General features: G+C 42.5%; 1 protein-coding gene across 1 annotated transcript in view; it reads right to left on the bottom strand.

Moving 5' to 3' along the window:
- The window catches only part of ZW10 (zw10 kinetochore protein), a 37,226-nt gene that overhangs the window by 9,080 nt on the left and 635 nt on the right, over window positions 1-27,511 (bottom strand). Inside the window, exons 2-13 of the mRNA XM_049778697.1 lie at window positions 26,016-26,150; window positions 21,145-21,246; window positions 20,665-20,742; window positions 20,359-20,515; window positions 18,561-18,713; window positions 17,556-17,747; window positions 14,963-15,126; window positions 14,088-14,270; window positions 9,810-10,045; window positions 6,749-6,820; window positions 2,245-2,414; window positions 163-293 (exon numbers count right to left, since the gene is read on the bottom strand). Of these exons, the coding sequence (XP_049634654.1) occupies window positions 163-293; window positions 2,245-2,414; window positions 6,749-6,820; window positions 9,810-10,045; window positions 14,088-14,270; window positions 14,963-15,126; window positions 17,556-17,747; window positions 18,561-18,713; window positions 20,359-20,515; window positions 20,665-20,742; window positions 21,145-21,246; window positions 26,016-26,150 (1,773 nt within the window). The remainder of the gene's footprint in view (window positions 1-162; window positions 294-2,244; window positions 2,415-6,748; window positions 6,821-9,809; window positions 10,046-14,087; window positions 14,271-14,962; window positions 15,127-17,555; window positions 17,748-18,560; window positions 18,714-20,358; window positions 20,516-20,664; window positions 20,743-21,144; window positions 21,247-26,015; window positions 26,151-27,511) is intronic.

The following is a 27,511-nucleotide window of genomic DNA, read 5'->3' as shown; positions in this document are numbered from 1 at the left end:
GAAGCATGGTGGAGGGAGTTGACACTGGTGGTGGAGTTGGTGTTGAAATAAATATTATATGCCTAAAACTCAATTATCAATACCTTCATACATCACAGTTCTTTAAATAAAAATTATCTTAAAAAAAAAAATAATAATAATAATAATAAATAAGTCTCCCACCTGTCGAACTGCTTTACTTGCTGCAGAGTAATTCTCTTCATCATCAATGTTTGCAAAGTTTCTAGCACTTGATAACCTTTCCAGAAGTTCAACTTTCTGTGCCCGCATTTGGGCTAAAAAACACTCTGTCCCTGTGATGGGAAAAAAAAAAGAATTCTAAAAGGTATTCAACTAAATACTAGAAAACCAGAGTGGAAGAGGAGAGGCAGTGGAAGAGGATGGCCCATGTAGCTGCTCAGCCTAAAAGAAAGCAGCTTCTGGACAGCATCACAAAACTACGTATGGTAATTGTCAGGTTGATGGCTTAGAGAAGTAAAGTCAATGGCCTCAGCCTGCAGTCTTGGCTCACTGTCAACACCCCCAGGACTGGCTGCCAATACAGCACTAGGAATATCCCAAGTACTGCCAGATTTGGCCCCCAACTTCTTTAATTTCTTCTAGTCAATTAGCCATTCTCTCCAAGACCCACTCCCAGGAGGTAAGTCTTTACCAACAGTGTCCAGAGTCTGACAAGAAAAATTATTTGTATATAAGAAGATCTTGTTTTAGTTTTGGCTTTGGGGAACAATGGCAGTCCTCAGGGGCTACTCCTGGCTCTGCACCCAGAAATTTCTCTGGCAGGCTCAGGGGACCATATGAAATGATGGGGGTAGAACCTGGGACGGCCACATGCAAGGTAAAGGCTTGCATCACTGTGCTATCACTCTGGCCCACCCGAAGATTCTGGTTTTAACTGTCTACACTACCTAAGGGTAAAGCCAGAAATTAAAAAGCTAAAAGAAAGAAAGAAAAAAAGAAAATTATACTTTTTTCTTTTCTTTTTTTTTTTGGTTTTTGGGCCACACCCGGCAGTGCTCAGGGATTACTCCTGGCTATCTGCTCAGAAACAGCTCCTGGCAGGCACGGGGGACCATATGGGACACCGGGATTCGAAACAACCACCTTAGGTCCTGAGTCGACTGCTTGCAAGGCAAACGCTGCTGTGCTGTCTCTCTGGCCCCACTTTTTTATTTTCTTAACCTACTAATACATCTACTTAAAGTACTTTAAGTACAATTTAAAGTAGACATTTATTAACCTTTATTTTGATTTTTTAAATAAAGCTAAGCTATGTAGAGCTAGTAAAAGATAGAAGGGAGGTGGGGGGAGGCCTATCTTGAGGTTTGCAAAAGAACAAGCACTTACAGTGAGATTTTTTTGGGTTTTGTTTTTTTTGCCACACTTGGTGGTATGCAGGACCTACTCCTAAACCTTTGCTCAGAGATCACTCCCGGTATATGTAAGGGATCAAATCCAAGTCAGTAATACACAAGGCAAGTCCTTACCTGCTATATTATCTCCTTTGGCTATCTCTCTAGCTCTTATAGTGAGTTCTTACAGTGCTAACAGTCACAGTATAAATCTTTTTTTTTGTGTGTGTGGTTTTTGGGTCACACCCGGCAGTGCTCAGGAGTTACTCCTGGCTCCATGCTCAGAAATTGCTCCTGGCAGGCACAGGGGATCATATGGGACACCGGGATTCGAACCGATGACCTCCTGCATAAAAGGCAAACGCCCTACCTCCATGCTATCTCTCCGGCCCCGCACAGTATAAATCTTATTACATACAATTCTACTGACATTAGCTTTGATTTGGTGAATTCAGTGCATCCAGAATGCATTTCTGTGGCTCTAATGTGCCTTGAAATCATGGCCTGAAAAAACAAAGCTTCCACAGAGACTGTATATATTTGTTCCTACAACAAAGTAACTGGGAATGCTTGCAAACCACATGCTGCCCCTGATGTCGCCAATGTAGCTCATGAGCACATCTTATTCTTAAGTTAGAAAGACACTGGGCTGGGCCCAGAGAGATAGCACAGTGGCGTTTGCCTTGCAAGCAGCCGATCCAGGACCTAAGGTGGTTGGTTCAAATCCCAGTGTCCCATATGGTCCCCCGTGCCTGCCAGGAGCTATTTCTGACAGCCAGGAGTAACCCCTGAGCATCACCGGGTGTGGCCCAAAAAAACAAAAAAAAAGAAAGACACTGAACTGAGATGCAGTACCATCTGCAGGTTTGCCTAAACTTAAAGTATCAGTTACCAAGTCTCCTGAAGCCGGGAACAAGATCCACAAAAGTAGCTGTGCCATCACAAAGAATGGGAGCAAGTCGTGATCTAAACTGATGTCCGAGGGTCAGCAAGTGGTGAGCAATATACATACAGTTGTTGTGATGGATGGCGGCCAATTGTGGCAGTTTTTGAAGATTCTCCCTGGGAGGAGAGATTGGAAAAGAAATCACCAGTTATTAAAGTTGGGGCTGATGGTTGACAAAAGCTACAATTCTTTTTACTTTTTTTTTTCTTTTATTTGAGGGGGGGGGGGTAGAAGGGATTAGGTACTCAGGGCTTATCCCTGGTTCTGTGCTCAGAGACCACCATTGGGAGTGCTTGAGGAACCATATGCAGCACCACAGAGAGTGCCTGCACACAAGGGTTATGCCTTACCCCTTGTACTATCTCTCTGTCTGAAGTTATTACTCTTTTAAGGTATTTATTATGCCCTAATAATTATCTACTCTAAATGCTGTGCATCATAAGAGGCAACCACATCACTCCTCCCCAACTGAGTGAGGTTGTTCTACCTCAGTGATTAAAAAAGAAAGCCAAGACGGTTAGGCATTTCTACTTGACAGCAAAACTAACACGGTCAGACATTAATTCTCTTAAGTTAGCATTAAAGGTCAAAGAGGAAGCTCAACAAGCCGCATGATTTCATGCAGTATGCCCAGTTTCAAATCCCAGCACCACCATATGGCTCCCCAAGCACAGTGGTGGAGCGTTTGCCTTGCATGAGGCTGACCCAGGATGGACCTGAGTTCAATCCCTGGCATCCCAGATGGTCCCCCCAAGCCAGGAGTAATTTCTGAGTGCAGAGCCAGGAGTAACCCCTGAGCACTGCTGGGTGTGAGACAAAAACAAAAAAGAAGAACTTGTGGTACATATACACAATGGAACACTATGCGACCCTCAGGAAAAATGAAGTCATGGAAGCCTGGAGAGATAGCACAGCGGTGTTTGCCTTGCAAACAGCTGATCCAGGACCAAAGGTGGTTGGTTCGAATCCTGGTGTCCCATATGGTCCCCCGTGCCTGCCAGGAGCTATTTCTGAGCAGACAGCCAGGAGTAACCCCTGAGTAACACCGGGTGTGGCCCAAAAACAAAAAAAAAAAAAAAAAATAAGTTATGAAATTGGAAAGTACTATGTTGAGTGAAATGAGTCAGAGGGAGAGGGATAGACACAGAATAGTTTCACTCATCTATGGGATTGAAGAAAAATAAAAGACATTATTGTAAAAATACCTAGAGACAATAGAGATGAGGGCTGAAAGGATTAGCCATGATAAGAAGCTTACACAAAGAGTAGTGAGGGCAATTAGAGAAATAGCTACACCAATAACTATCATGGCAATGGTAGTGAGTAAGAAAAGTAGAATGCCTGTCACAAATGCAGGCAGGGGGTGAGAGAGGAGAGAGAAAGGTGGAATTGGTGGTTGGAAGGTTACACTGGTGAAGAGGGTGGGTATTCTTATTTTTTATAGCTGAAACCCACCTACAAACATGTTTGTAATAATGGTGCTTAAATTTTTGTTGTTGTTGTTTTTGGGTCACACCCAGCAGCGCTCAGGGGTTACTCCTGGCTCTGTTCTAAGAAATCATTCATGGCAGGCATGGGGGACCATGGGAGATGCCAAGACTCAAACTACCGTCTGTCCTGGATCAGCTGTATGCAAGGCCTTACCGCTGTGATATTTCTCTGGCCCAAAGATATTATTTTTTAAAAAATACAAAAGAAAGTATTTTTTTTTTTTTTTTGGTTTTTGGGCCACACCCGGTAACGCTCAGGGGTTACTCCTGGCTATGTGCTCAGAAATCGCCCCTGGCTTGGGGGGACCATATGGGACGCCGGGGGATCGAACCGCGGTCCTTCCTTGGCTAGCGCTTGCAAGGCAGACACCTTACCTCCAGCGCCACATACCCGGCCCCAAAAGAAAGTATTTTTAATTACTCAAATAAACAAAAAAAAAAAAAAAAGAAGTAAGCCCTGAACATCACAGGATGCAGTCCAAAAAAAAAAAAAAAAAAAGCAGGTAATTTTCATTTGTATCCAGGATTGAGAAAATCCTTCCTGTCTTTCATACTAATGACTCTTATCCATCCACCTTGGGAAGAGAACAGATCTTGTCTGACATTCCTACTACTAGCCGCTACAACCAGTGCATACTGTATGCAGTCTGTCATTAGTCACAATCAGAATCACAATCAGAATCAGGCTCTATTAAATACACAAAGTCAAAAACAGTCTCAGAGAGTTGCCATCTCTCGATGCTCAGAATCATTTACAGGTCTTAAACAAAAGACCCCTGGGTCTTACACAAAACCTAAAACCAATCTTTAGGAGTGTGGCCTAGGAAAACGTATTTACCCCTAAAACTCCATTAAGTGATTCTAAAATATTGCCAAAGCTGAGAATCTACTCTAGTTGTTCTCAAAATAAAGTTTCCTGAGAACACCATCAAGACCATCTGGAAACTACTTGAAAAGAAATGGGGGGTGGGGGCGCAAGTAGAGCATTTGCCTTGCATGTGCCCAACACTAGCATCCAATATGTTCACTAAGCAAGCCAGGAGTAATTCCTGAGTGTATAGGCAGGAGTAATCCAACTCCCTAGCACTCCCAGGTATGACCCAGAACCAAAGAGGGAGGGAGGAGAGGGAGAGGAAAGGAAGAGAGGGAGGGAGGGAGGAGAGGGAGAGGAAGAGAGGAAAAAAAGGAGGGAAGGGGGAGAGGGGGAAAGGGAGAAGGAGGGTGGAGGAGTGGGAAGGAGAGAGGGAGAGGAAAGAGAAAAAGAGAGAGGGGGAAGAAAGAGTTAGGGAGGGTGAGAGGGAAGAAAGAAGGAAGAGAGAGGGAGAGAGGGAGGGAGGGAAGATGGAGAGAAAAGGAGGGAAGGAAGGAGGGAGACCCAGACCTAATGAATCAGAAATCCTAGGTACTTAATTTAATTATCTGTTTGCTAACAAGATTTCTAGGTGAATCAAATACTGAAATTTAACAACTACTGGGGTACAGCACAAAGTTCCAAAATTATTTGGGGCCGGAGAGATAGCATGGAGGTAAGGTGTTTGCCTTGCATGCGGAAGGATGGTGGTTCGAATCCCAGCATCCCATGTGGTCCCCTGAGCCAGGGGCGTAGAGCCAGGAGTGGCCCCTGAGCGCTGCCGGGTGTGACCCCAAAACCAAAAAAAAATAAAATTATTTCTAAGAAAGAAAGAGGCAGACCTAATTGTGAAAATCTATTTAAGCCACCAAAATTCTTTTTTTTTTAATGCTTTTTGGGCCATGCCCTGTGAAGCTCAGGGGTTACTTCTGGCTATGCACTCAGAAATCACTCCTGGCTTGGGGAACCATATGGGACACCAGGGATTGAACCAAGATCCGTCCTGGATAGGCCGAGTGCTACAAGCCAAACGTCCTACTGTTGTGCTATATTGCTCTAGCCCCATGCCACCAAAATGCTTAAGCCGGTTGTCTCTGAATTTCCGTGGACATGGCTATTAGCTGATCCAAAGATGTTTTCTCTTTCCTTTTTCATGACTAACTACTGTATTGAGAAAACAACTTAAAATTATAGCAAAGTGAATAAATACAAAGAAGATTCAATCCTCTCAGTACCACCAAGAATGGTTCCTGAGCATAAAACCCAGAGTAAGCCTTGACCACCACCAGATGTAGCCCAAACACACATGTCCCCCCCCCAAAAAAAAAACACTTAAAATCCAAGGCTTTATCATACTCAACAGTTAAAACACTAATTACTTGTGTAATTAAGCCTGCAAGGTTTTGAATGCCAAAGAAAAATGTGACATAGTTCTGGGGTCAGGAAGGAAAGATGGCTTTGTTTTTATAACCATGCAAGGCAGATCTTAAGAAACCTAACAACAAAAATTCCTTTTGGACTTTTAAATTTGTGTCAACCACTGTAGTAGAAAATTATGATGTATTATTAATTTAGTGATACATGACAATCACCTTCTACGCATTTATTTTTTAAAATTCATTGTGAATTTTTGTTTGTTTGTTTGTTTTTGGGCCACACCCATTTGACGCTCAGGGGTTACTCCTCACTATGCCCTCAGAAATCCCCCCTGGCTTGGGGGGGGACCATATGGGATGCCGGGGGATGGAACCGCGGTCCGTCCTACGCTAGCGCTTGCAAGGCAGACACCTTACCTCTAGCACCACCTTCCCGGCCCCTCATTGTGAATTTTAGCAATCAAAATAACTTCGGTTGGACTATAAAATTACATTTGGACTTCACCCAGCAGAGCTCAGGAATTACTTAGCTCTGTGCTCAGGAATCACACTCCTGGTGAACTTTGGGGACAACATGGGATGCCAGGGATCAAATCCAAGTTGGCCTCATTCTAGGGACCTTACCCACTCTCTGTACTATCGCTCCAGTCCATAAATTAGCATTTTAAATCTGATATACAAATATCTTAGACATGCAGTGTTATACCTTAAAAGTCAGATACAGTGGCACTTACTTGTGATATGTTGGTACAACATCATGGAACAAATGGAAGATATTCCTCACAGAATAGAAAAGCTGAACAGCACTAAGAAGAAAAACACAAGTGCAACAGAAACAAATTAGGAATATATAAAAATTAGGAAAAGAATTCAAACTATGTGCACCTTAAGTTGCGAGTCATCAAATAAATCTAGTTTAAGAGCATGCCTGAGCCTTAAGCCACTTCTGAAAATACTGTTAATCAAGATGAAAATATTGCCTCCGGGCCCGGAGAGAGAGCACAGTGGCATTTGCCTTGCAAGCAGCCGATTCAGGACCAAAGGTGGTTGGTTCGAATCCCGGTGTCCCATAGGGTCCCTCGTGCCTGCCAGGAGCTATTTCTGAGCAGACAGCCAGGAGTAACCCCTGAGCACCGCCGGGTGTGGCCCAAAAACCAAAAAAAAAGAAAAAAGAGGGCCGGGAAGGTGGCGCTAGAGGTAAGGTGTCTGCCTTACAAGCGCTAGCCAAGGAACGGACCGCGGTTCGATCCCCCGGCGTCCCATATGGTCCCCCCAAGCCAGGGGCGATTTCTGAGCACATAGCCAGGAGTAACCCCTGAGCGTCAAACGGGTGTGGCCCAAAAACCAAAAAAAAAAAAAAAAAAAGAAAAAAGAAAATATTGCCTCCGACATCATTTATTGCAGTCCTAAAAACGTAGGTCCACAAATAATTTAAATAACAGCATCCAACTCCAAACCTCTTTTCCATTTACCAATTTGTGTTCTGCCTGTGCTCAGGGTATCCTATCCTTTCAGTAACAACCAGAGCTAAGCCTCAAGCAAATGTCACTGACGCATTCTGCAAAGGGCAAGTTATCAATAAAGGCATTCACTGTGTTCTATAAAAATCAGACTGACTTTCAGCTTTCACCTTTTCTCTTTCCCACCCAATGCAAGGAGATAAATCAACATCTTTAGGATAGAATCTAACCTCAAGGTTTTTGCCCTTTAAGTCTGGCCTTAGAATACCTAAAGATCATTATTATTAAAATGCACTCAGAAAAAAAATTTTTTTTTGGTTTTTGGGCCACACCGGTGACTCACGCAGTGGTCGGCTCAGGGGTTACTCATAAATCACTCCTGGCTCGGGACATCATATGGGACGCTGGGGATCAAACCCAGGTCCATCCTGGGTCAGCCACGTGCAAGGCAAATGCCTTAACACTGAGCTATCACTCTGGCCCCTATACTCAGAATACATTAAGTTTGTGTAGCTCACTTCTTTTTTGGTTTTTGGGTCACATCGGTGGTGCTCAGGGGGTTACTCCTGGCTCTGCACTCAGAAATTGCCCCTGGCAGGCACGGGGGACCATTTGGGATGCCGGAATTTGAACCACGGTCCATCCTGGATCAGTTGCGTCCAAGGCAAATGCCCTACTGCTATGCTCTCCAGCCACTTCTACTTAAGAATATCTTTAACTATGTACCTTAAAAAAAAGTCATAGGAATCCCACAAATATTTAGAAAATGAAGTCACAGTTACCATATGCCTTCAAATGTTGTTATTATCTAATCACTGGAACATCTGATTAATTGTAGCATTTTAATTTTGCCACACAGGTTGCTGTTTAATAATGGGAAAGTGGGTTCTTATACTATTGCTAAGTTCTTAATATAGCCTGATATGTTAATAATGCTCCTTTCAGTGGAAAGAATGGCCAATACAAAAATATTCTTCGGTCTTCTGTGTTCCAAAAGTTTAGGAAATACTGTGTCCACCTCTTACTTTTGGTCTGATGCATTTGAAGTGAATGATGAGAGAAAATAAACACTGTTATATGTATTTTTCTTCTATTTAAAACAAGATGGGCTTGTAACGCAATCCATCAAAGGATATTGGTAATAAGTTCTTTACACATCAGGATAAAATAAAGAAGTGTGGAGATAAAAACTCAAACTCTCAGACAAGGCAGAGAGCTGTCTGCTTTGCAATGCATAGGTCTAGGCAGCTAGACTGAGAAAGGTCTTTCCATTTACTTAACCCTATCCTGTTCAATACAGAGCCACAAGATCCGCCAGGCACACTCCACCACCACCAAGTAACCCTGGTGGAACCCCTGGTAGTTGTCCCCACCCCAATGCCACTGGTTGTCTCCCTAATGGTCCCTCAGCACAGGGTTGTTTTGTTTTGGGGAGAAACAGGCCAGGAGCACCTCAGCTATGATCAGGGCTTACTCTTAGCTCTGAACTCAGGGATCACTCCTGGCGCGGGTCAGAGGATCATTAGGAGTTAATTATTCACATGTCTCTATCTCATACACCTAGCTGTAATGTATATGTCAACTCTAAATAAAAACTGTAATGTGGGGCTGGAGAGATAGCATGGAGGTAAGGCCTTTGCCTTTCATGCAGAAGGTCAGTGGTTCGAATCCTGGCATCCAATATGGTCCCCTGTGCCTGCCAGGAGCGATTTCTGAGCATAGAGCCAGGAGTAACCCCTGAGTGATGCCAGATGTGACCCAAAAACCAAAAATAAATAAATAAATAAATAAATAAATAAATAAATAAATAACTGTAATGTGTATGTTGACTCTAAAAAAACTGTTATTTTTAGGGGAAAAGTCATGAATAAAAAAATTGAAAGCATTCCAGCTCATTTTGCCAAATTTAAGGTACTGGATTGTTGTTGGTGGTGGTTTATTATGGGGGGAGATGTTCTGGGAAATACCAGGTGGTATTCAAAAGCTTATTATATCCGGGTGCTCCTAGATAATAACTTCTGGCATGCTCATGGAAGAACCATATTGTGGCAGGGATTAAACCCAGGGCTTAGGCCAGAGAGATAGCATGGAGGTAAGGCATTTGCCTTGCATGCAGAAGGTCAGTGGTTCGAATCCCGGCATCCCATATGGTCTCCAGAGCCTGCCAGAAGCGATTTCTGAGCATAGAGCCAGGAATAACCCCTGAGCACTGCCGGGTGTGACCCAAAAACAAACAAACAAAAAAACCCAGGGCTCCTACATGCCAAACAAATACTCCAGTCTGCTATTTCTCCAAACCAAATTACAGCACTGAAAAACAACTTAGAAGTCATACCATTGATCACTGCTGGTTGTTGCCTCTACTAATGTCTGATAGGCAAGTTCCATCAATTTCTTCACTGATTCACTAATACAGCAGGTGGGCAAAGAAAATGTATGTTGGTCCAATGTATTATCAGACTGTAAATTTACTTCTTTGTACTCAGTTGTGGACATTTTCTGTACCACTAACTTGTTAGCCTCATCAGGTTGGGGCAAATCCGGTACACTTATCTTAGAATCAGAAGTAATCTAGATTCAATAAAGAAAGAGAAAAGGCACTGTTCTCAGAATAATTCAAATATAAGCATGCAACAAGAAATGAAGTACTAATGATTTACATAAGTGTTTACATAAATTCACAAAATTATGCCTCTACAGAATAACTACATAGTTCAGTAAATACGGCAGTAACATAAATGACTCTTATATGTACGAATATCATAAGAAATAAGTAACCCACTTTATTATACAATTATCCCAAGTAATCTCAACTTTGTTTTAAACACTAAAACTATGAAATTGGCCCGAAATATCAAGTAAATAGAAAGACCATCTTTCTCAGTCTAGACCAGTGGTCGGCAATCTGCGGCTCTCGAGCCACATGTGGCTCTTTACACTTTTAATTTGGCTCTTCTGTGTGCCAGGCGGCCACTCCAGGAGACAGGACTCTGCTCCTAGTCTGTCAGTGTGCACTCTGTGTGGCTCTCAAAATAAATTTCAATCGTGGTTTTGGCGAGATTTGGCTCAGTTGAAAAAAAAGGTTACCGACCACTGGTCTAGACGATTAGGTGCTTGTAAACAAAAAAATATTAATTTGTGAGGGACCAGAGAGATAGCACAGTAGTAAGGTGTTTGCCTTGCATGCAGCCGACCCAGGACAGATTTGGGTTTGATTCCTGGCATCCCGTATGGTCCCCTAAGCCTGCCAGGAGCGATTTCTGAGTGCAGAGCCAGGAGTAACCCCAGAGTGTCACCGGGTGCAGCCCAAAAACAAACAAATAAAAAATTTAATTTATGTTCCAATGTCATTTCATCAGCTCTTTCCCACTAGGAACATGTTCTGACTTGGTCAAAGAATTCATTCAGAGAAGCATATACCTCCCCTTAAAAAAATACAAAATGCGGGGCCAGGCAGTGGCGCTAGAGGTAAGGTGCCTGCCTTGCCTGCACTAGCCTTGGATGGACCGAGGTTTGATTCCCCGGTGTCCCATATGGTCCCCCAAGCCAGGAGCGACTTCTGAGCGCATAGCCAGGAGTAACCCCTGAGCGTCACCGGGTGTGGCCCAAAAACCAAAAAAAAAAAAAAAATACAAAAATGCTGTGAAGACTTGAGGAAATGGTGTAGTGAATATACAATATCTTAATTCATCTGGCACTCTCTTGTGTAAAATAAATAAACAAACTGAGACAGTACAGCATGCCTTTCATGCCCTTGATTCTGGCTGGATTCCTGGCACCACCAGGTATATCCTCTCAAGCACCGTTAAGACACAACAAGCCGGGTCCGGAGAGATAGCACAGTGGTGTCTGCCTTGCAAGCAGCCAATCCAGGACCAAAGGTGGTTGGTTCGAATCCCGGTGTCCCATATGGTCCCCCGTGCTTGCCAGGAGCTATTTCTGAGCAGACAGCCAGGAGTAACCCCTGAGCACTGCCGGGTGTGGCCCCAAAAAAAAAAAAAAAAAAAAAAGACACAGCAAGCCACATCCTCATGAGGATGTATGTGTCTCTATCCCCATGAGCACTATTTAGGAAAACCCTTTTCCCACCCATTCACTCCAAAAAAAACCCAACTTCATGATATTTAATTAGAATATAAGTTTCCAGGCTTGATCAAGACTAAATGAATAGAATAGGCATATCTGGAAATTACCAATGATATTTTCCCCAATTTTAATAAAGTCATCAATCCTCTCTGGACTTCAATTTGCTCACTCTGAAACCAACTGCCCCAAGCTGATGCCCAGAACTACACAGTGCTCAAGCCCTGCTAACGTGGTCCGGGAGGAGACCTCAGAGTACGATTAGGATAGGCCATGAAGGCCTCCAAATAAGCGCCAAGATTTGCAAGGATGACCTTGGGAGATATCCCAAGGATGTCTCCCACTGGAGACAACCCTTATTTAAAAAAATAAACGAACTATCTCAGCAGTTCTGTTTTCCACAGACCGGATTCTCATGAGAAACATCTACAGGAAAGTCTCAAGTCTAATAAAAACATGTAAATCATCAGACTCCCCTTCCTAACCTATAAAATGGCAAATTAATGATTTCACACAGCTTAAAACGAAGCTTAAATAAGAAGACAAATAGGGGTCAGGAAACTAGAATTAGGCTCAAATGATTAGAAAAAGATTCATGTCTGTCCAAAGAAATAGTTAGCCCTGAATACACTTCTAAAAAAAAAAAAAAAAGAGACCTTGCAAAAAAAAAAAAAAAGTGGACTAAAAACAAAAGAAAAAAAAAGTGGACTAAAAGTATGAGCTAATCACACAGAACACTTTGAGAAATTTAGATGATCATTAAAGGCAATGAAGTTAAAAAATGTGTTTTTGAAAAAGGGTTTTTCAAAGTTGAGCAGTTTAAGAATAAGGAGATAGTTCAATGAACTGAACATAGGATGTAAGAGGGCAATTTCCCATAGCAAAGAATTATTTGACTGCAAATGTTGTTAATGCCCTTATCTAGGGTGAAGAGAGAATAATACTCCACTTGCCTCTCAAGCAGCTGACTCTGATTCAAATGCCCAATACCACACAAATGGTCCCATGAGGAGTGATCCCAGAGCAGAAAACCAAGAGTAAGCCCTAAGCATCTTTAAATGAGGAAGGGGGAAAAAAAAACCAACAAGAGCCCCTTGAGAGCAAAGTGTGTGTAAGAAACTGACGACAGCAAGTGTAAGAGAATACAGTCAAAGAAGCTCTGGGAAAAACAGATCACAGAAGTCACTGAAAGGCTTCAGGGTCTCCAAGCCATTAGACTTTGTGCTCATAACTGACATAAAAATGTGTTTATAAAAAAGAGAGAAGGAGGGGCCGGAGAGATTGCACAGCGCCGTTTGCCTTGCAAGCAGCCGATCCAGGACCTAAGGTAGTTGGTTCGGATCCCGGTGTCCCATAAGGTCCCCCGTGCCTGCCAGGAGCTATTTCTGAGCAGAGAGGCAGGAGTAACCCCTGAGCACCGCCAGGTGTGACCCAAAAACCAAAAAAAAAAAAAAAAAAAAAAAAAGGAAAGAAAGAGAGAGAAGGAGACCAGAGAGATGGTATAGGGATTAAGGCATTTGCCTTGCATACAGTAGATCCTGGTTCAATACCTGGTACCATCTCTATCCTCAGAATATTATCAGAAGTGATCTCTGATTACATATAAAAAACAGAGTACATTTGATAATAAAGTTCAAGTTCCTTAACAATCCAAATTACCTTATGTATTGATATCTGTACAATTAGAATAGTTACTTAAATAACCAATGGCTGCAGATGGCACAAGTATGGTATTCACAAGGAAAACGAGGGCCATCTGAAGCAAAAAAGAATAGTCTAGCACCCATTCTACTAGTTTTATAACTAGTAGAATGTTTGCCTTGCATGCGGACGATCTAGGATGGACCCGGGTTCAATACCTGGATCCCATATCCCCAAGCCTGCCAGGAGTGATTTCTGAGTGCAGAGCCAGAAGTAGCCCAAGTGCCGCCAGGTGTGACCCAAAAATCCAACTTCCCTCAAAAATAAAGTCTAGCACCTTCAGGGATAGCTGAAAATGGGCCAATCATTTTTTCTATTTTTAATACAGGAGGTTGGAGCGATAGTACAGTGGGTAGGACATTTGTGTTGCATGCAGCCAATCTAGGTTCAATGCCCAGCATCCCATATGGTCCCCTGAGCCAAGTTAACAGTGTTTTTGGAGTGCAAACCCAGGAGTAACCCCTGAACATCACCTGGTGTGGTCCAGAAACAAACAAAAAGTTGAAAAAAAAAGCTAGACAATCATAAGCTAACTTCAACAACAGTAATTATTACACTTCTGAGGATCTTCTCCAGTTTATATTATGCTTTCAAGCATATTATATATGTGTATATATTTCATAATGCTTTCACAAGTGCATTATCCTAGCTGAACCTCACACAACACCCAATGACAGAAGAAACTATTAAGAACACTTAAGAAAAATGTTTAGAATATTAGAAACTTGCCTCAGTGAATCCAGCCACTGTTACTCTCTCTTCCACTGTACCAGATTGATCTCAAAAATAAGCTGTTTCCTAATACAATGTAAGACTATAATCCTGATACCTTCACGGTGTTGTGAATTTCCGAGGTCATTAGGTTTCGAGCCATCACGATCACATCCTGGCACTTCTTGTTGGCAAAATGAGAATTTATGTTTCGGGCATATTTCAGCAAATCGGTTGTATCTCCTTTCAAAAATTTCATCTCCTTCAGAGAAATTTCAAATTTTTCAGTGGACTGTATGATCTAAGAAATTCAAGAAAAAAAAAATCACATTGCATGTATTCCATTTCAGTTTTACAACTACAAATCCAAGGTACCTAGGGATTGCCCAAACAGCTGAACTATAGGCTTTCCATTCAGGAGCCCTGAGTTTAATGACCAACACCAAAGTTCCGTGAAGTACCTGCAGGGAGAAATCCCTAAGCACTGAGGAGTAAGTCTCAAATACTACTAGAAGTAGTCCAAGAACAAATATTAAATTTAAAAAAAAAATCCAAATCCAGGGCCAAAGAGAGAGTGCATAAAGTAGGGCATTTGCCTTGCATGTGGCAAACCCAGATTCAATCCCCGATACCCCATTTGGTCCCAAGACCCACTAGGATTTATCATGGAGCATAGTGCCTATGAGTACTTCTGGGTGTGCCCCGCAAACAAAAATATTTTCTTAAAGAACAAGCTCTCTGGGCCGGAGAGATAGCATAGTGGTAGGGCGTTTGCCTTGCACGCAGCCTGATGGTGGTTCGAATCCCGGCATCTTATACAGTCCCCCCGAAGCCTGCTAGGGGTGATTTCTCATGCAGAGCCAGGAGAAAGCCCTGAGCACTGCCGAGTGTGACCCAAAAACTGAAGGAAAAAAAAAAAAAAAAGCTTTCCATGGAAAAGACATCAGTAAAAACCTACAGTCTCTTAACACTGTCTGGGATTTCTGCTCTTACCTCTTCATACTGCTGCAACTTGCTGCTATTTGTAGGAATAGAGTAAACCAAACAGTTTTGAATGAGGCACTCGGACAAGTCTTCCCAGATCATGTCACCAAGCATCTCCGCCAATATGATTTTAGGTGCTTCTTCATTTTCGAGGTCATTACTAAGAGGCAAATCTGAATTCAAACAAAGTCTTAATCAAGAAACTATTCATGTCTAGAAAATGCTTTAAGTTACCAAGTTTTCTAGAATTCTTAACTTTTAAAATGAGGATAAAAACAGCTTAGATCATTCAACAGCCATCTCAACTGACAGCACAGGACAAAACATAACATACGATTATTTTATTTTCACTGCTCAAATGAATTGTCTGTACTGTATTACTGCCTGTACTATGAACAAGAAGATAGTACGCATCTACATTATAATCATCTACTGCTAATCTGTTACTGATTTGAGAATATGACAAGCACTCAGAAATTTTGCATGTCAAGTTGAAACTAGTTAAGCATAAAATTTTGGTTTAAATAAATATAATTTTCCATCTCTGCATTGTAACTGAATATTTATGCTAAGTAAAGCATCAATAAGATACATATGAAATAATATCTCACTGGGCCCGGAGAGAGAGCACAGCGGCGTTTGCCTTGCAAGCAGCCGATCCAGGACCAAAGGTGGTTGGTTCGAATCTCAGTGTCCCATATGATTCCCCATGCCTGCCAGGAGCTATTTCTGAGCAGACAGCCAGGAGTAACCCCTGAGCACCGCCGGGTGTGGCCCAAAAACCAAAAAAAAAAAAAAAGAAAGAAATAATATCTCACTACCAAACAGTATTTCGGTACTCTTAGGGCCGGAGCAGTGGCGCAGCTGTAGGGTGTTTGTCTTCATGCTGCTGACCCAGGCTGGACAACAATTAGATCCCCACCATCCCATATGGTCAGCTAAGCCAAGAGCGATTTCTGAACGCATAACCAGGAGTAACCAACCCCTGAGCGTCACCGGGTGTGGCCCAAAAACAAAAACAAAACAAATGAAAAAACAAGACTATTTTGGTACTCCAATAGCATATGCTAAGGTGTTATTGTCTGCAGTGCATTTTGTGGAAGATATATTTTAAAATATATTATAATTAAATAACAGTTATAAGTAGCCAACAGAGAATGCATAATCATAAAAGGCACCAGCTATTCTAAACCTAGTTCAAACTTACCAGAGAAAAAATTCAATTATAAGAACCTTAAAAAGCGACCATATTGGAAAAATAAAAAAAGTGACCATATTGGGGTTGGAGTGTGCCCTGAGCACAGAGCCAAAAAGAAGCACTGAGCATCACCTGGTGTAACCCCAAAACAAAGAACAAAAAAGATTCAAGGGACCGGAGGGATAGCATGGAGGTAAGATGTTTGCCTTTCATGCAGGACAGTGGTTCGAATCCCGGCGTCCCATATGGTCCCCCGTGCCTGCCAGGAGCAATTTCTGAGCATGGAGCCAGGAGTAACTCCTGAGCACTGCTGGGTGTGACCCAAAAACCAAAAAAAAAAAAAAAGAAGGACAGTGGTTCGAATCCCAGCATCCCATATGGTCCCCTTGCCTGCCAGGGGCGATTTCTGAGCAAAGAGCCAGGAGTAACCCCTGAGTGCTGCCGAGTGTGACCCAAAAACAAAAAACAAACAAACAAAAAAAAGATTCAAATACAAACTAACCAATTTAAACTGATGAATACAACCAAAAGAATTGGAAAGGGATTCATTTCTTATACTTGTTACAAAATGAAAACTTTCTATTACAATGTGTCAAAGAGCAAAGAATTTATGTCTCCTTCCGCTATGATGCAAAAGCCCCAAAAAGTAATGTTACCAGAAGTCCAGTGAGAAAAAAGAATCCTAGAAAGCAACTAAACTTTTCTTTTGTGTGTGTGTGGGGGGGGGGGGGGGAGGGGGAGGAACCAGGGGTTTGGGCTACACCAGGTGGTGCTCAGAAATTGCTCCTGATAGGCTCAGGGGATGATATGGAATGCTGGAGACGGAATCTGGGTCAGTCCCAGGTCAGCCCAGGTCTGCTGCATGCAAGGCAAATGCCCTACCATTGTGCTATCACTCCAGTTGCCAACAACTGGACCATACCTGGTGGCATTCGGGAATTACTCCCGGCTCTGCACTCAGAAATCGCCCCTGGCAGGCTCGAGGGAACATATGGGATGGCAGAGATCAAGCCTGGGTCTGTCCCAAGTCAGTCATGTGCATGGCAAATGCCCTACCACCGTGCTATCTCTCCTGCCCCACAACTAAATATTTTTAAAACAGAATCTGGTATACCTTTGATGACCCTACTTACCAAAAAATACTCGGAAGGATTGCAAAGTAAAGCAAAAAATAAAAGTACAATGCTCTTCAGGCATAATTTACTTGAAGCCTCCATCCACTGAGATCGTGGCCATTGTTTCAAAACAATGCTGAGACACTGGGGGTGTGGCTGACTGGTAGAGAAATCACATAAGTACCATATGCCATATAAGTAGGAGGGCCCTGGATCTGATCCCCAGCATGACACCTACACATCAAAAAATTCAAATTCAAACATTCAAGCACTGCCTTGAGAAATATACCTTGAAGTTGTTTTTGTAGCACTTCTAGTACCAGCCTGATTTTTGTAAAAACTTCACAGGGAGACGGATGTTCCAAGTCTGTCGTTACAGATTCAAAACGAATGATAATGACGTTGGGCTGAGTTTCTATCAGAACAGAAAGGGATGGCCAAGACACCAGAGGCATAAGAATATACTTTAGCAGCATCTGACCTGAAAAAATTATAGAGACATTAAAATCCTCTAGAAGAAACATTTAAAAGTATGCTGAAATAAATAATAATACCCTTGAGTCTAACAAGTATATGTACTGCATTATGTAATTAATACCTAAGATGCCCTGTGAATTTTCCACTGAAATTTTCTCACTGAAATTTTACAACTGTTCTATATATTTTGGTAACTTTTAAAAATAAAGTAACAATGGGGCCGGGCGGTGGCGCTAAAGGTAAGGTGCCTGCCTTGCCTGCGCTAGCCTTGGACGGACCGCGGTTCGATCCCCCGGTGTCCCATATGGTCCCCCAAGCCAGGAGCGACTTCTGAGCACATAGTCAGGAGTAACCCCTGAGCGTTACCGGGTGTGGCCCAAAAACCAAAAAAAATAAATAAATAAAAAAAAATAAATAAAGTAACAATAAAATAAAACAAATAGCAACAGCTAGTTTTTTGTTTTGTTTTAGGGTTACACCTAAAGGTGTTACTTCTATCTCTGCACTCAGAAATAAGTTTTGGCAGACTCAGGGGACCATACGGGATGCTAGGATAGAACCAAGGTTGGTCACAGCAAGGCAAACAATCTACCCGCTGTGCTATTGCTCTGGCCCCACAAAAGCTAATTTTTAAGACAGAATGGGGAGGGAGCAAGTCCTTAATCATTCCATTAAACAACATTAAACAAATCATGAGGCCAGACTCTACAATCAATCAATCCCTCAGTAATACTACCCAGAGAATATTGTATAATCTTTTCTATCATTGCTTTAATGTTGGGATAATGTGCAAATGAAACAAAGTGGTATACCTTACCAAATGATTTCAGCTTGGAATGTAGTTCCCCTAGGATAGAAAATGCTAAAAGGACAGAACTGATCGGTGGCACTTGGGTCTTCTCCTCATTCTGAGCCTGTTCTATACACAAATGAAGTTCTGTTTGGAGGTAAAATTCCAAGTTGCTGATATCTAAGAAAATGGGAGAAAAAAAAATACTAGCTGTGTCAATAATACTAGGTGTCCCCATTTCTATTCCTAGTACTCATTCTCTACTGAGATATCCACACAATTATGTGTTAATTCATAAATTCTGATGCAACTACATATTAATTTTATGCATGGCCTTAGCATCATTTTAAAACAGGAAATAACTTTTATTGGTATCTTCAAAGAATCAAGGCATAAAGACAAGATGATGTGTCTTCAATAAATGCTTATTAACTACATATTAAATGACTAAATGAAGAAAATCAAAGAAAAGTGAGGTACTGATTTCATTAAAATCTTCTATGTTTGTTCTTACCAAATGAAGAGAACTGCCTGCTGAACAAGTTTAACAGGAAATTGTATTAGAACAAAGAATTAATACATGGCATTGTCTCTTAATTTTATAGTCTATTAGATGTATAATACAAAACGTTCCAAATTACTTCCTGCCAAAACACTAAGTCCAAACAAGTGTGTATAAACTCATGCATGTGTGGGGAAGGGGGCAGGGGAAGACTGAGATTCAAATAAATTAAAACTGGAAAAAAAAAAAAACCTGAAGACTGAATACTGGAAAATATACCAGATATAATGTCATATACTTTAAATATACTCTTAAAGAGACATGCAGAGAAGCGAGGAGTCCATTGGAGCAAGGGATCTAGCTCAGCAATAAAGAACCTGCCTATACATTTATAGGCTCGCACATGTGAAGCCCTGGGTCCAAACTCCAGTACTGCAAAAAAAATCATTTACCCAACTTCTTTACCTGGCAAATCAATCCCATAACAAAAAAATTTTTTTTTGGTTTTTGGGCCACACCCAATGACGCTCAGGGGTTACTCCTGGCTATGCACTCAAAAATCCCTCCTGGCTCAGAGGACCACATGGGATGCCAGGGATTGAACCCAGGTCTATCCTGGGTCAGCCCCGTGCAAGGCAAAGGCCCTACCGCTGTGCTATTGCTCTGGCCCCACCCATATCACTGCCTCCCAAGCAGTACTCAGAAGACCTAGGGGACCCTTGCTGGTGATTTTTGGCCAACCAGCTAGAGCCCTGTGGTACTGGTGATTATCCAGGACACCCTGATGGTGTCTTCGGATCTCTCTCAGTGCTATACCCTGTGTGACACTTAAAGGACCTATGTGATGCTGGGAATGGAAGTAGGGTCCATTGCCTGCACAGCATGCACCTGAATCCTTACAACTATCTTTCTGATCCCTTGTCAATATTTTTCCCCAAAGACAGAAAAAAAAAAATTGAGTCCTACTATCTGTCTTCTCTCAGCAAGAAGAATACTTACTTGGGCCAGCTTCTTTGAGCTTTCTAGGCAAAAGAAATGGTTAGCTAATTGGAAAAGGCACATCAGACAGTATGGTAGATATACTCTGTGTGATCTTAAATTACTACCAACACTAATATACTAACCACATGGACTTCATTCATCCAATCATCTTCTCTCTCAGAGAAGAGAAGGAGGCAGATATTTAAGGGTCATACTTGAAGGGCCCAGTTTAGTTACTATGAGGACCATGAACACTTGGAAATTAATATATGAAACCTTCTGAAACAGCAGCAACTGCTTCGGGCAAATTAAGCAAAGATATACCCTTGAGGCCAGCGGTACCTTTGGATGGAAACTTCCATACAATCAGTTTCTGCCACTCTTCTCCAAGGTGATAAAGTATGTTCTGCTTTTGTACTGTGAACTCCATGCTGAGAGATTTCAGTATTTTTAAATCAAAGCATTTTCTGGATTTTATTAACTTCAAGCATTTCTGTGCCTGGTCATGAAACGGAATCACTGTTAAAACATTCCATTTGGATCAGGACAATTAGAACATATCTGTATACTAAGGAATATATGAGCACACATTTTAATTATGAACAAGAAAAGGAGTAGCTCTTTATGCCTTGAGAAAGCATTTACTACCTCTTCTAGATGCTGAGCTGCAGCGACATACTTCTTCGCTGTTAATGCACAGTTATATTCTTCGATAGCAGTAGAAAACTGAAAGAATAATATTGGTATTAGGTATTATATTCTAATATTTCAAGTATCTTTGCTTCCTATTAGTATATGTGCTGCCAAAGTGAGCACAAGTTTTTTTTTTAAATATTAAAAAAAAAAATGGGGCCAGAGAGATAGTATTACAGGCAGGGTGCTTGCCTTGCATGCAGCAAATCTGGGTTCAATTCCTGGCACTCCATATGGTGCCCTGAGCCTGCCAAGAGCATCCCTTAGCTCAGAGTCAGAATTAATAAGCACTTGCCAGGTTTGGCCCCAAAGCCAAAAACAATAAAAATAAAATAAGAACAAATACCTGATAGTTAGAGAGTAACTCTTTAATAAGGGAACCAATTAAAAAATGATTACCACTGAAACACCAAAGCTGAAGCTGATTTTACTGACCTCTTGTAGCTGTTTAAGCAAACTTATGACTACTAAGTCTCTATCCAACTGGTGCTTCAAGTCTGTGAATTCAGCAGTTGATACATGAAGATCTTGGCGAACCTAATTCACACATCAAAGACAAAGACTTTTATGCTATATTCTACTTAAACAATAAACATTTATAGTCAGTGAGCTTTACTAGGTAAATTTAATTCATATTGAATCCAAAAACAAAATTATATAAATATGCCCTCTCGTTCTCTGACCATTCCTTTTCATTTTTCTTTTTTTCTTTTTCTTTTTTTGGTTTTGAGGTCACACCCAGCAGCGCTCAAGGGTTACTCCTGGCTCTATGTTCAGAAATCACTCCTGGCAGGCTTGGGGGACCATATGGAATGCTGGAATTCGAACCACTGTCCTTCTGCATACAAGGCAAACGCCTTACCTCCATGCTATCTCTCCGGCCCCTCCTTTTCATTTTTCTTTGGGAACTCCATGTTCCTTTTAAGCACTTCATACATGCTGATACTTTTTTCCCCTGGCCTTTTTTTCTAATACCAATCAAAAATAAATTTGTCCCAACTCATCCAAGGACATTTGGCAACATCAAACTAGAGAGTTGTCACTACTGAAGTAGAAATGACAGACAATTCTACAATGTAGAGAATACATCTTATGCTGTACCAAATAGCCCTCCTTAACAAGGAATCATCCAAGCTTATCAACAGTAGGAAAGCCGAGAAACACTATACACCCTCACTGGGCAATCTTATCTATTCTTATGATTTCAATTTCTGGTTTTGTTTGTTTGGCTGGTTGGTTTATGGGTCACACCCAGCGGTGCTCAGGAGTTACTCCTGGCTCTGTGCTCAGAAATCACTCCTGGCAGGCAGAGGGGACCATATGGGATGCCAGGATTCCAACCACTGTCAGTCCTGAATTGGCTGCCACAAGGCAAACGTCCTACCACTGTTTCTCTGGCCCCAGGTTTCAATTTCTAAATGCTGCTATCTCACTATCTCAATCCAGATCACTTTCCTAAAACCAAAACTTGTCAATGAATAGGGCAATGGATAAACTGACAGCTAAGATCTATTCTCTCCTGGCTTCCCAACTACATTATAAATTCTCCCTCAAAGGAGGGGGTAGCCATCTTTCTAGAATCTCAACAATGTTAAAGCAGAGGGGCCAGGGAGAAAGTACAGTGAGTAGGGCACTAACTAGTCTTGCACATGGCTGAAAAGGGTTCAATTTTCAGCACCACTTATAGTCCCCCAAGAGTGATTTATAAGTGCAGAGCCAGAAGTAACCTCTAAGAATCACTGGGTGTGGCCCCAAATATTTCAAAAGAAATTTTAGCACCGGAAAGATAGCATAGTAGTAGGACGTTTGCCTTGCATGCAGCCAACCCAGGACAAACAGTGATTCAAATCCGGCATCCCATATGGTTCCCTGTGCCTGCCAGGAGTGATTTCTGGCGCAGAGCCAAGAGTAACCCCTGAGTGCCTCTGTGTGTGACCCAAAAACGAAACAAACAAAAAAAAATTAAAGATTTAAAAATTTTGGGGGCCGGGGAAATAGCATGGAGGTAAGGCGTTTACCTTTTATGCAGAAGGTCGGTGGTTCCAATCCCGGCACCCCATATGGTCTCCTGTGCCTGCCAGGGGTGATTTCTGAGCATAGAGCCAGGAGTAACCCCTGAGCGCTGCCGGGTGTGACCCAAACCACCCCCCCCCACAAAAAAAAAAACTTAGAAAAGAAAAAAGATTTAAAAAATTTTAAAATAGAAGTAAGTCAGAAACAATGTGTAAGACTGAGTCTTTAAAAAAAAAGGGGGGGGGGGATAGAGAGGCCAGAGTGATAGCGCAGTGGTATAGTGTCTGCCTTGCACACGGCTGATCCAGGACGGACCTCAGTTTGATCCCCAGTGTCCCATATGGTCCCCCAAGCCAGGAGCAATTTCTGAGCACATAGCCAGGAGTAACCCCCTGAGTATCATTGGTTGTGCCCCTCCAAAAAAAAACCAAAAACAATCAAAATAAAACTAAAAAAGGGGGACGCTTTGTCCCTTCTTTGCTCTTAACAAAATCCTAGAGAACTACTTCTAAAGCTGTAATATATATGCTACTTGGTGGATCTTATTATAGTAAAAGTCACCAGGTATTATCAGTTTTGCTACTAAATAGTTTGGTGAAAAATAATTTGTAAGAAATCACTTATATTTCTTTCTCTACAGTTTTGCAAGTGAAACAATGAGTTTTTTGTGCAGAACTATTTCTTAAAAAAAAAAAAAATGCATGAATAGTAAACAACCTGGAAAACAGAGATAGCATTTCCTCAAAAACAAAAAGCAGGTATGTTACCCTTTTTTTTTTTTTTTTTTTTTGGTTTTTGGTTTTTGGTTTTTGGGCCACACCCGGCGGTGCCCAGGGGTTACTTCTGGCTGTCTGCTCAGAAATAGCTCCTGGCAGGCATGGGGGACCATATGGGACACCAGGATTCGAAACAACCACCTTTGGTCCTGGATCGGCTACTTGCAAGGCAAACGGTGCTGTGGCGCTGTGCTATCTCTCCGGGCCCATATGTTATCCATTTTAAGAGATTCAAGTTTCCTAACTCAGGAGTTTTCTACAACAGTACACTGCCTACCCTTTGAGCAGATGTGATTAAAGCATTGTGCAAAAACACTTACATACTGCCCAACACATGTATTTAATAAACTCTTTCATCGCTCTCTCACCCCCAAAGTTTCATATGTTCTACTATCAACTGTGGCAAGCGAACTCAGTAACATGTAACTAGTTTCAAATCTCAGATCCCTTTCAAATGGGATCGAAAAACCAGCTACAAAAAGAGGGTAGCCTGCAAACAAAACCTATTATGATTAAAATTTTTCATTCCAATAGGGCTGAAGAACATACAGATCCGACACTACCCCTCCATGCGGCCAACACTGGTACAATCCTCAAAATATGTCCCCGCACACTGCCAGGAGTAGCTCGGAAAACCACCTTTAACAGTTGTATTGTCCCATCAAAAAGAATAAAAAATTTTATGGGACAGAGTGACAGTATAGCAGGTAGGGCACCTGCCTTACACACAGATAACCCAGGTTATATCTCTGGCAATCCAGTGGTGCCCTGAGCTCTGAAAGAGCCAGGAATAAACCCTGAGCACTGCCAAGTGTGGCCCTAAAACCTATGCAAGAATTCAATTTTTATGGTAGTTTTTTTGGGGGCGGTCGGTGGGCCTACACCCAACAACGCTCAGGGGTTACTTCTGGCTCTGCACTCAGAAATTGCTCCTGGCAGGCTCAGGGGACCGTATGAAATGCCGAGAATGGAACCCGAGTTTGTCTCGGGTTGAACACATGCAAGACAAATGTCCTACTGCTGTGCTATCACTCTGGCCCCAATTTTTATGGTTGTTTTTTATTTTTATTAAAGCAGTTTACTGATTCATTGATTGGTTTTTGGGCCACACCTGGTGATGCTCAGGGGTTACTCCTGGCTCTGTGCTCAGAAACCGCTCCTGGCAAGCTGGGGGATCACATAGAATGCCAGGAATCAAAACGGGTCCTTCCTGGGTCAGCCACATTCAAGCAAATGCCTTACCACTGTACTATCTCTCTGGCCCCTACAGTAGTTTTTAAAACCAAAATAATGTTTTGCATTTGGATAGTACTTTATACTTTTTGTTCTGGGGCCATATATGAAGGTGTTCAGGGTTTACACTCAAAAACACTCCCGACAGAGCTCAGTGACCATATGGGGTGCTAGGGATCAAATCTAGGTTGGCCATATTCCAGGCAAGCAACCGACTTGCTGTAGTACTATCATCTCTCTGGCCCATTTATAAATTTTTTTTCTTGAGGGGGAAGGGGAGAGAAGGGAGGAAGTGAGGGTGAGAGGATAGGAGGGGAGAGGCGGGCGGGGCCCCATTTATAAATTTTATAAAAAGAACTTCAGTATGGGCCAGAGAGATAGCATGGAAGTAGGGCATTTGCCTTGCATGCAGAAGGACAGTGATTCGAATCCCGGCATCCCAAATGGTCCCCTGAGCCTGCCACGAGTGATTTTTGAGCATAGAGCCAGGAGTAACCCCCCTGAGTACTGCCGGGTGTGACCCAAAAAACAGATTAAAAAAATTAAAAAAGGGCCGGAGAGATAGCATGGAGGTAAGGCGTTTGCCTTTCATGCAGAAGGTCATCGGTTCGAATCCCGGCGTCCCATATGGTCCCCCATGCCTGCCAGGAGCAATTTCTGAGCCTGGAGCCAGGAATAACCCCTGAGCACCGCTGGGTGTGACCCAAAAACCACAAAAACAAAACAAAACAAAACAAAAAAAAAAAAAAAAATTAAAAAAAAAAAAAAAAAAGAGCCTCAGGATTTTGTCTGTATAACAAAATAAAAATAACTGACAGAATAAAATTATTTGGCCTTTATTTTGCTTGCTTGTTTCCTTACAAATTCATGCACTTCTTTCTTTATTTTTGGTTTTGGGCACACTCAGCCTTCGAACATGATCCCTGAACACCACCAAGCACAGAGCCAGTTGTACTTCCCCCCAAAAAAATTTAAGTTGTAGTTATTTAAAATATTTCTATTTTAAAACTGAATGTCACTCTAACACTCTCTATCTCAACTTACATTTGCTAATCAGTAAAGTGAGTCTTAAACAATTGAACAATATCCAGGACATAACTCAAAGGGCCAGACTACATGCTTTGCACTCCAGAGTCCTGGACTTCTTCACCAGCAACAGATATTTTCAAGCAGCTACCACTGTCAGCTCCAAAACAGAGTTGCCTACACACCCATCACACATAACAAACGTGTGCATGTTGCCAGGGATCAAACCCATTTACTGCAGAGTAACAAGTTTCCTACCTGTCTCTCTATCCTGGATTTCAGTTGGTCAATGTCATGGGAGAGTTTGTCCACCTGGGTAACCAAGTCCTGAGCACTCTGCATGCTAGGCAGGAACTCATTGTACTTTTTGCTGATCAAACTGCACACCTCACCCTAAAACATGAAAGAGAAAATTACAATGAGGCAGAGAGGGGATTCTATTAAAAAATAAACAGCATACATCAAAGTGGGAAATAACTAGATTACCCTTGACCTTAGATCACAGAAATGAACACAAGAAAGGAAAAAGAACAGATTAAGAAGAGATGGACAGGGGCCGGAGCAGTGGTGCAAGCAATAAGGAAGCTGCCTTGCCCACGCTAGCCTAGGACAGACCACGGTTAGATCCCCAGGCGTCCCATATGGTCCCCCAAGCCAGGAGCAATTTCTGAGCACACAGCCAGGAGTAACCCCTCAGCGTCACAGGGTGTGCCCCCCCCCCAAAAAGGGGGGAGGCCCGGAGAGATAGCACAGCGGTGTTTGCCTTGCAAGCAGCTGACCCAGGACCTAAGGTGGTTGGTTCGAATCCCGGCATCTCATATGGTCCCCCGTGCCTGCCAAGAGCTATTTCTGAGCAGATAGCCAGGAGTAACACCTGAGCACTGCCGGGTGTGGCCAAAAAAGAAAAGAGAGATGGACAGCGACAGAAGCAACAGCACAGTGGATAGAGCATTTGCCTTGCACAAGCTGACCTGGGTTTGATCCCTGGCATCCCATATGGTCCCCCAAGCACTGCCAGGAATGACCCCTGAGTGCAGAGTAAAGGAGTAACCACTGAGCACCGCCAAGTGTGACACAAAACCCTCCCGCAAAATTAAAAAAAGGGCTGAGATGGACAAAGATTATCAGGAGTGACAAGCATGTCAGTGTGTAGAATGATGTATATACCCCAAAGTACAGAGACAATACTGTAAGCTCGAGGCCCAAAGTACAATAGCCAAACTTAAAAATGTGCAGAGAGAGAGAGAGAGAGGTAGGCAGGCACCCAGGGAACTTGTGGCTGGCTTAGTGTTGGAACACTCTGTGTGTGTGTGTGTCGGTGTTATGACACTGTACCCCTAACACTCAACTAGAGTTGGAGAGAAAATGTGCAGAGAGAGGGGAGGGGGGCAGGCACCCAGGGCTGGCTTAGTGTTGGAACAGTGTGTGTGTGTGGGGGGGGGGGGGGGGCAGGCACCCAGGGCTGGCTTAGTGTTGGAACAGTGTGTGTGTGTGTGTGTGTGTGTGTGTGTGTGTGTGTGTGTGTGTCGGTGTTGGTGTTAGGACACTGTACCCCTAACACTCAACTAGAGTTAGAGAGATAGTACAGTGGGAAAGACACACACTGGTTTTGCACTTAGCAACCCCAGGTTCGACTCCCAGGGCATACCATATGGTCCCTAGAAGTGATTTCTGAATGCAGAGCCAAGAATAAGCTCTGTGCATGAACCCCAAAACTGAGAAACAAACACACAGAACCCCAACAATTAAGTCCC

Source organism: Suncus etruscus, chromosome 8, assembly GCF_024139225.1.
Source record: "Suncus etruscus isolate mSunEtr1 chromosome 8, mSunEtr1.pri.cur, whole genome shotgun sequence".
NCBI lineage: Eukaryota > Metazoa > Chordata > Mammalia > Eulipotyphla > Soricidae > Suncus > Suncus etruscus.
Note: the sequence above shows the minus strand (reverse complement) of the source record. Positions and strands in the feature narration are given on the sequence as shown.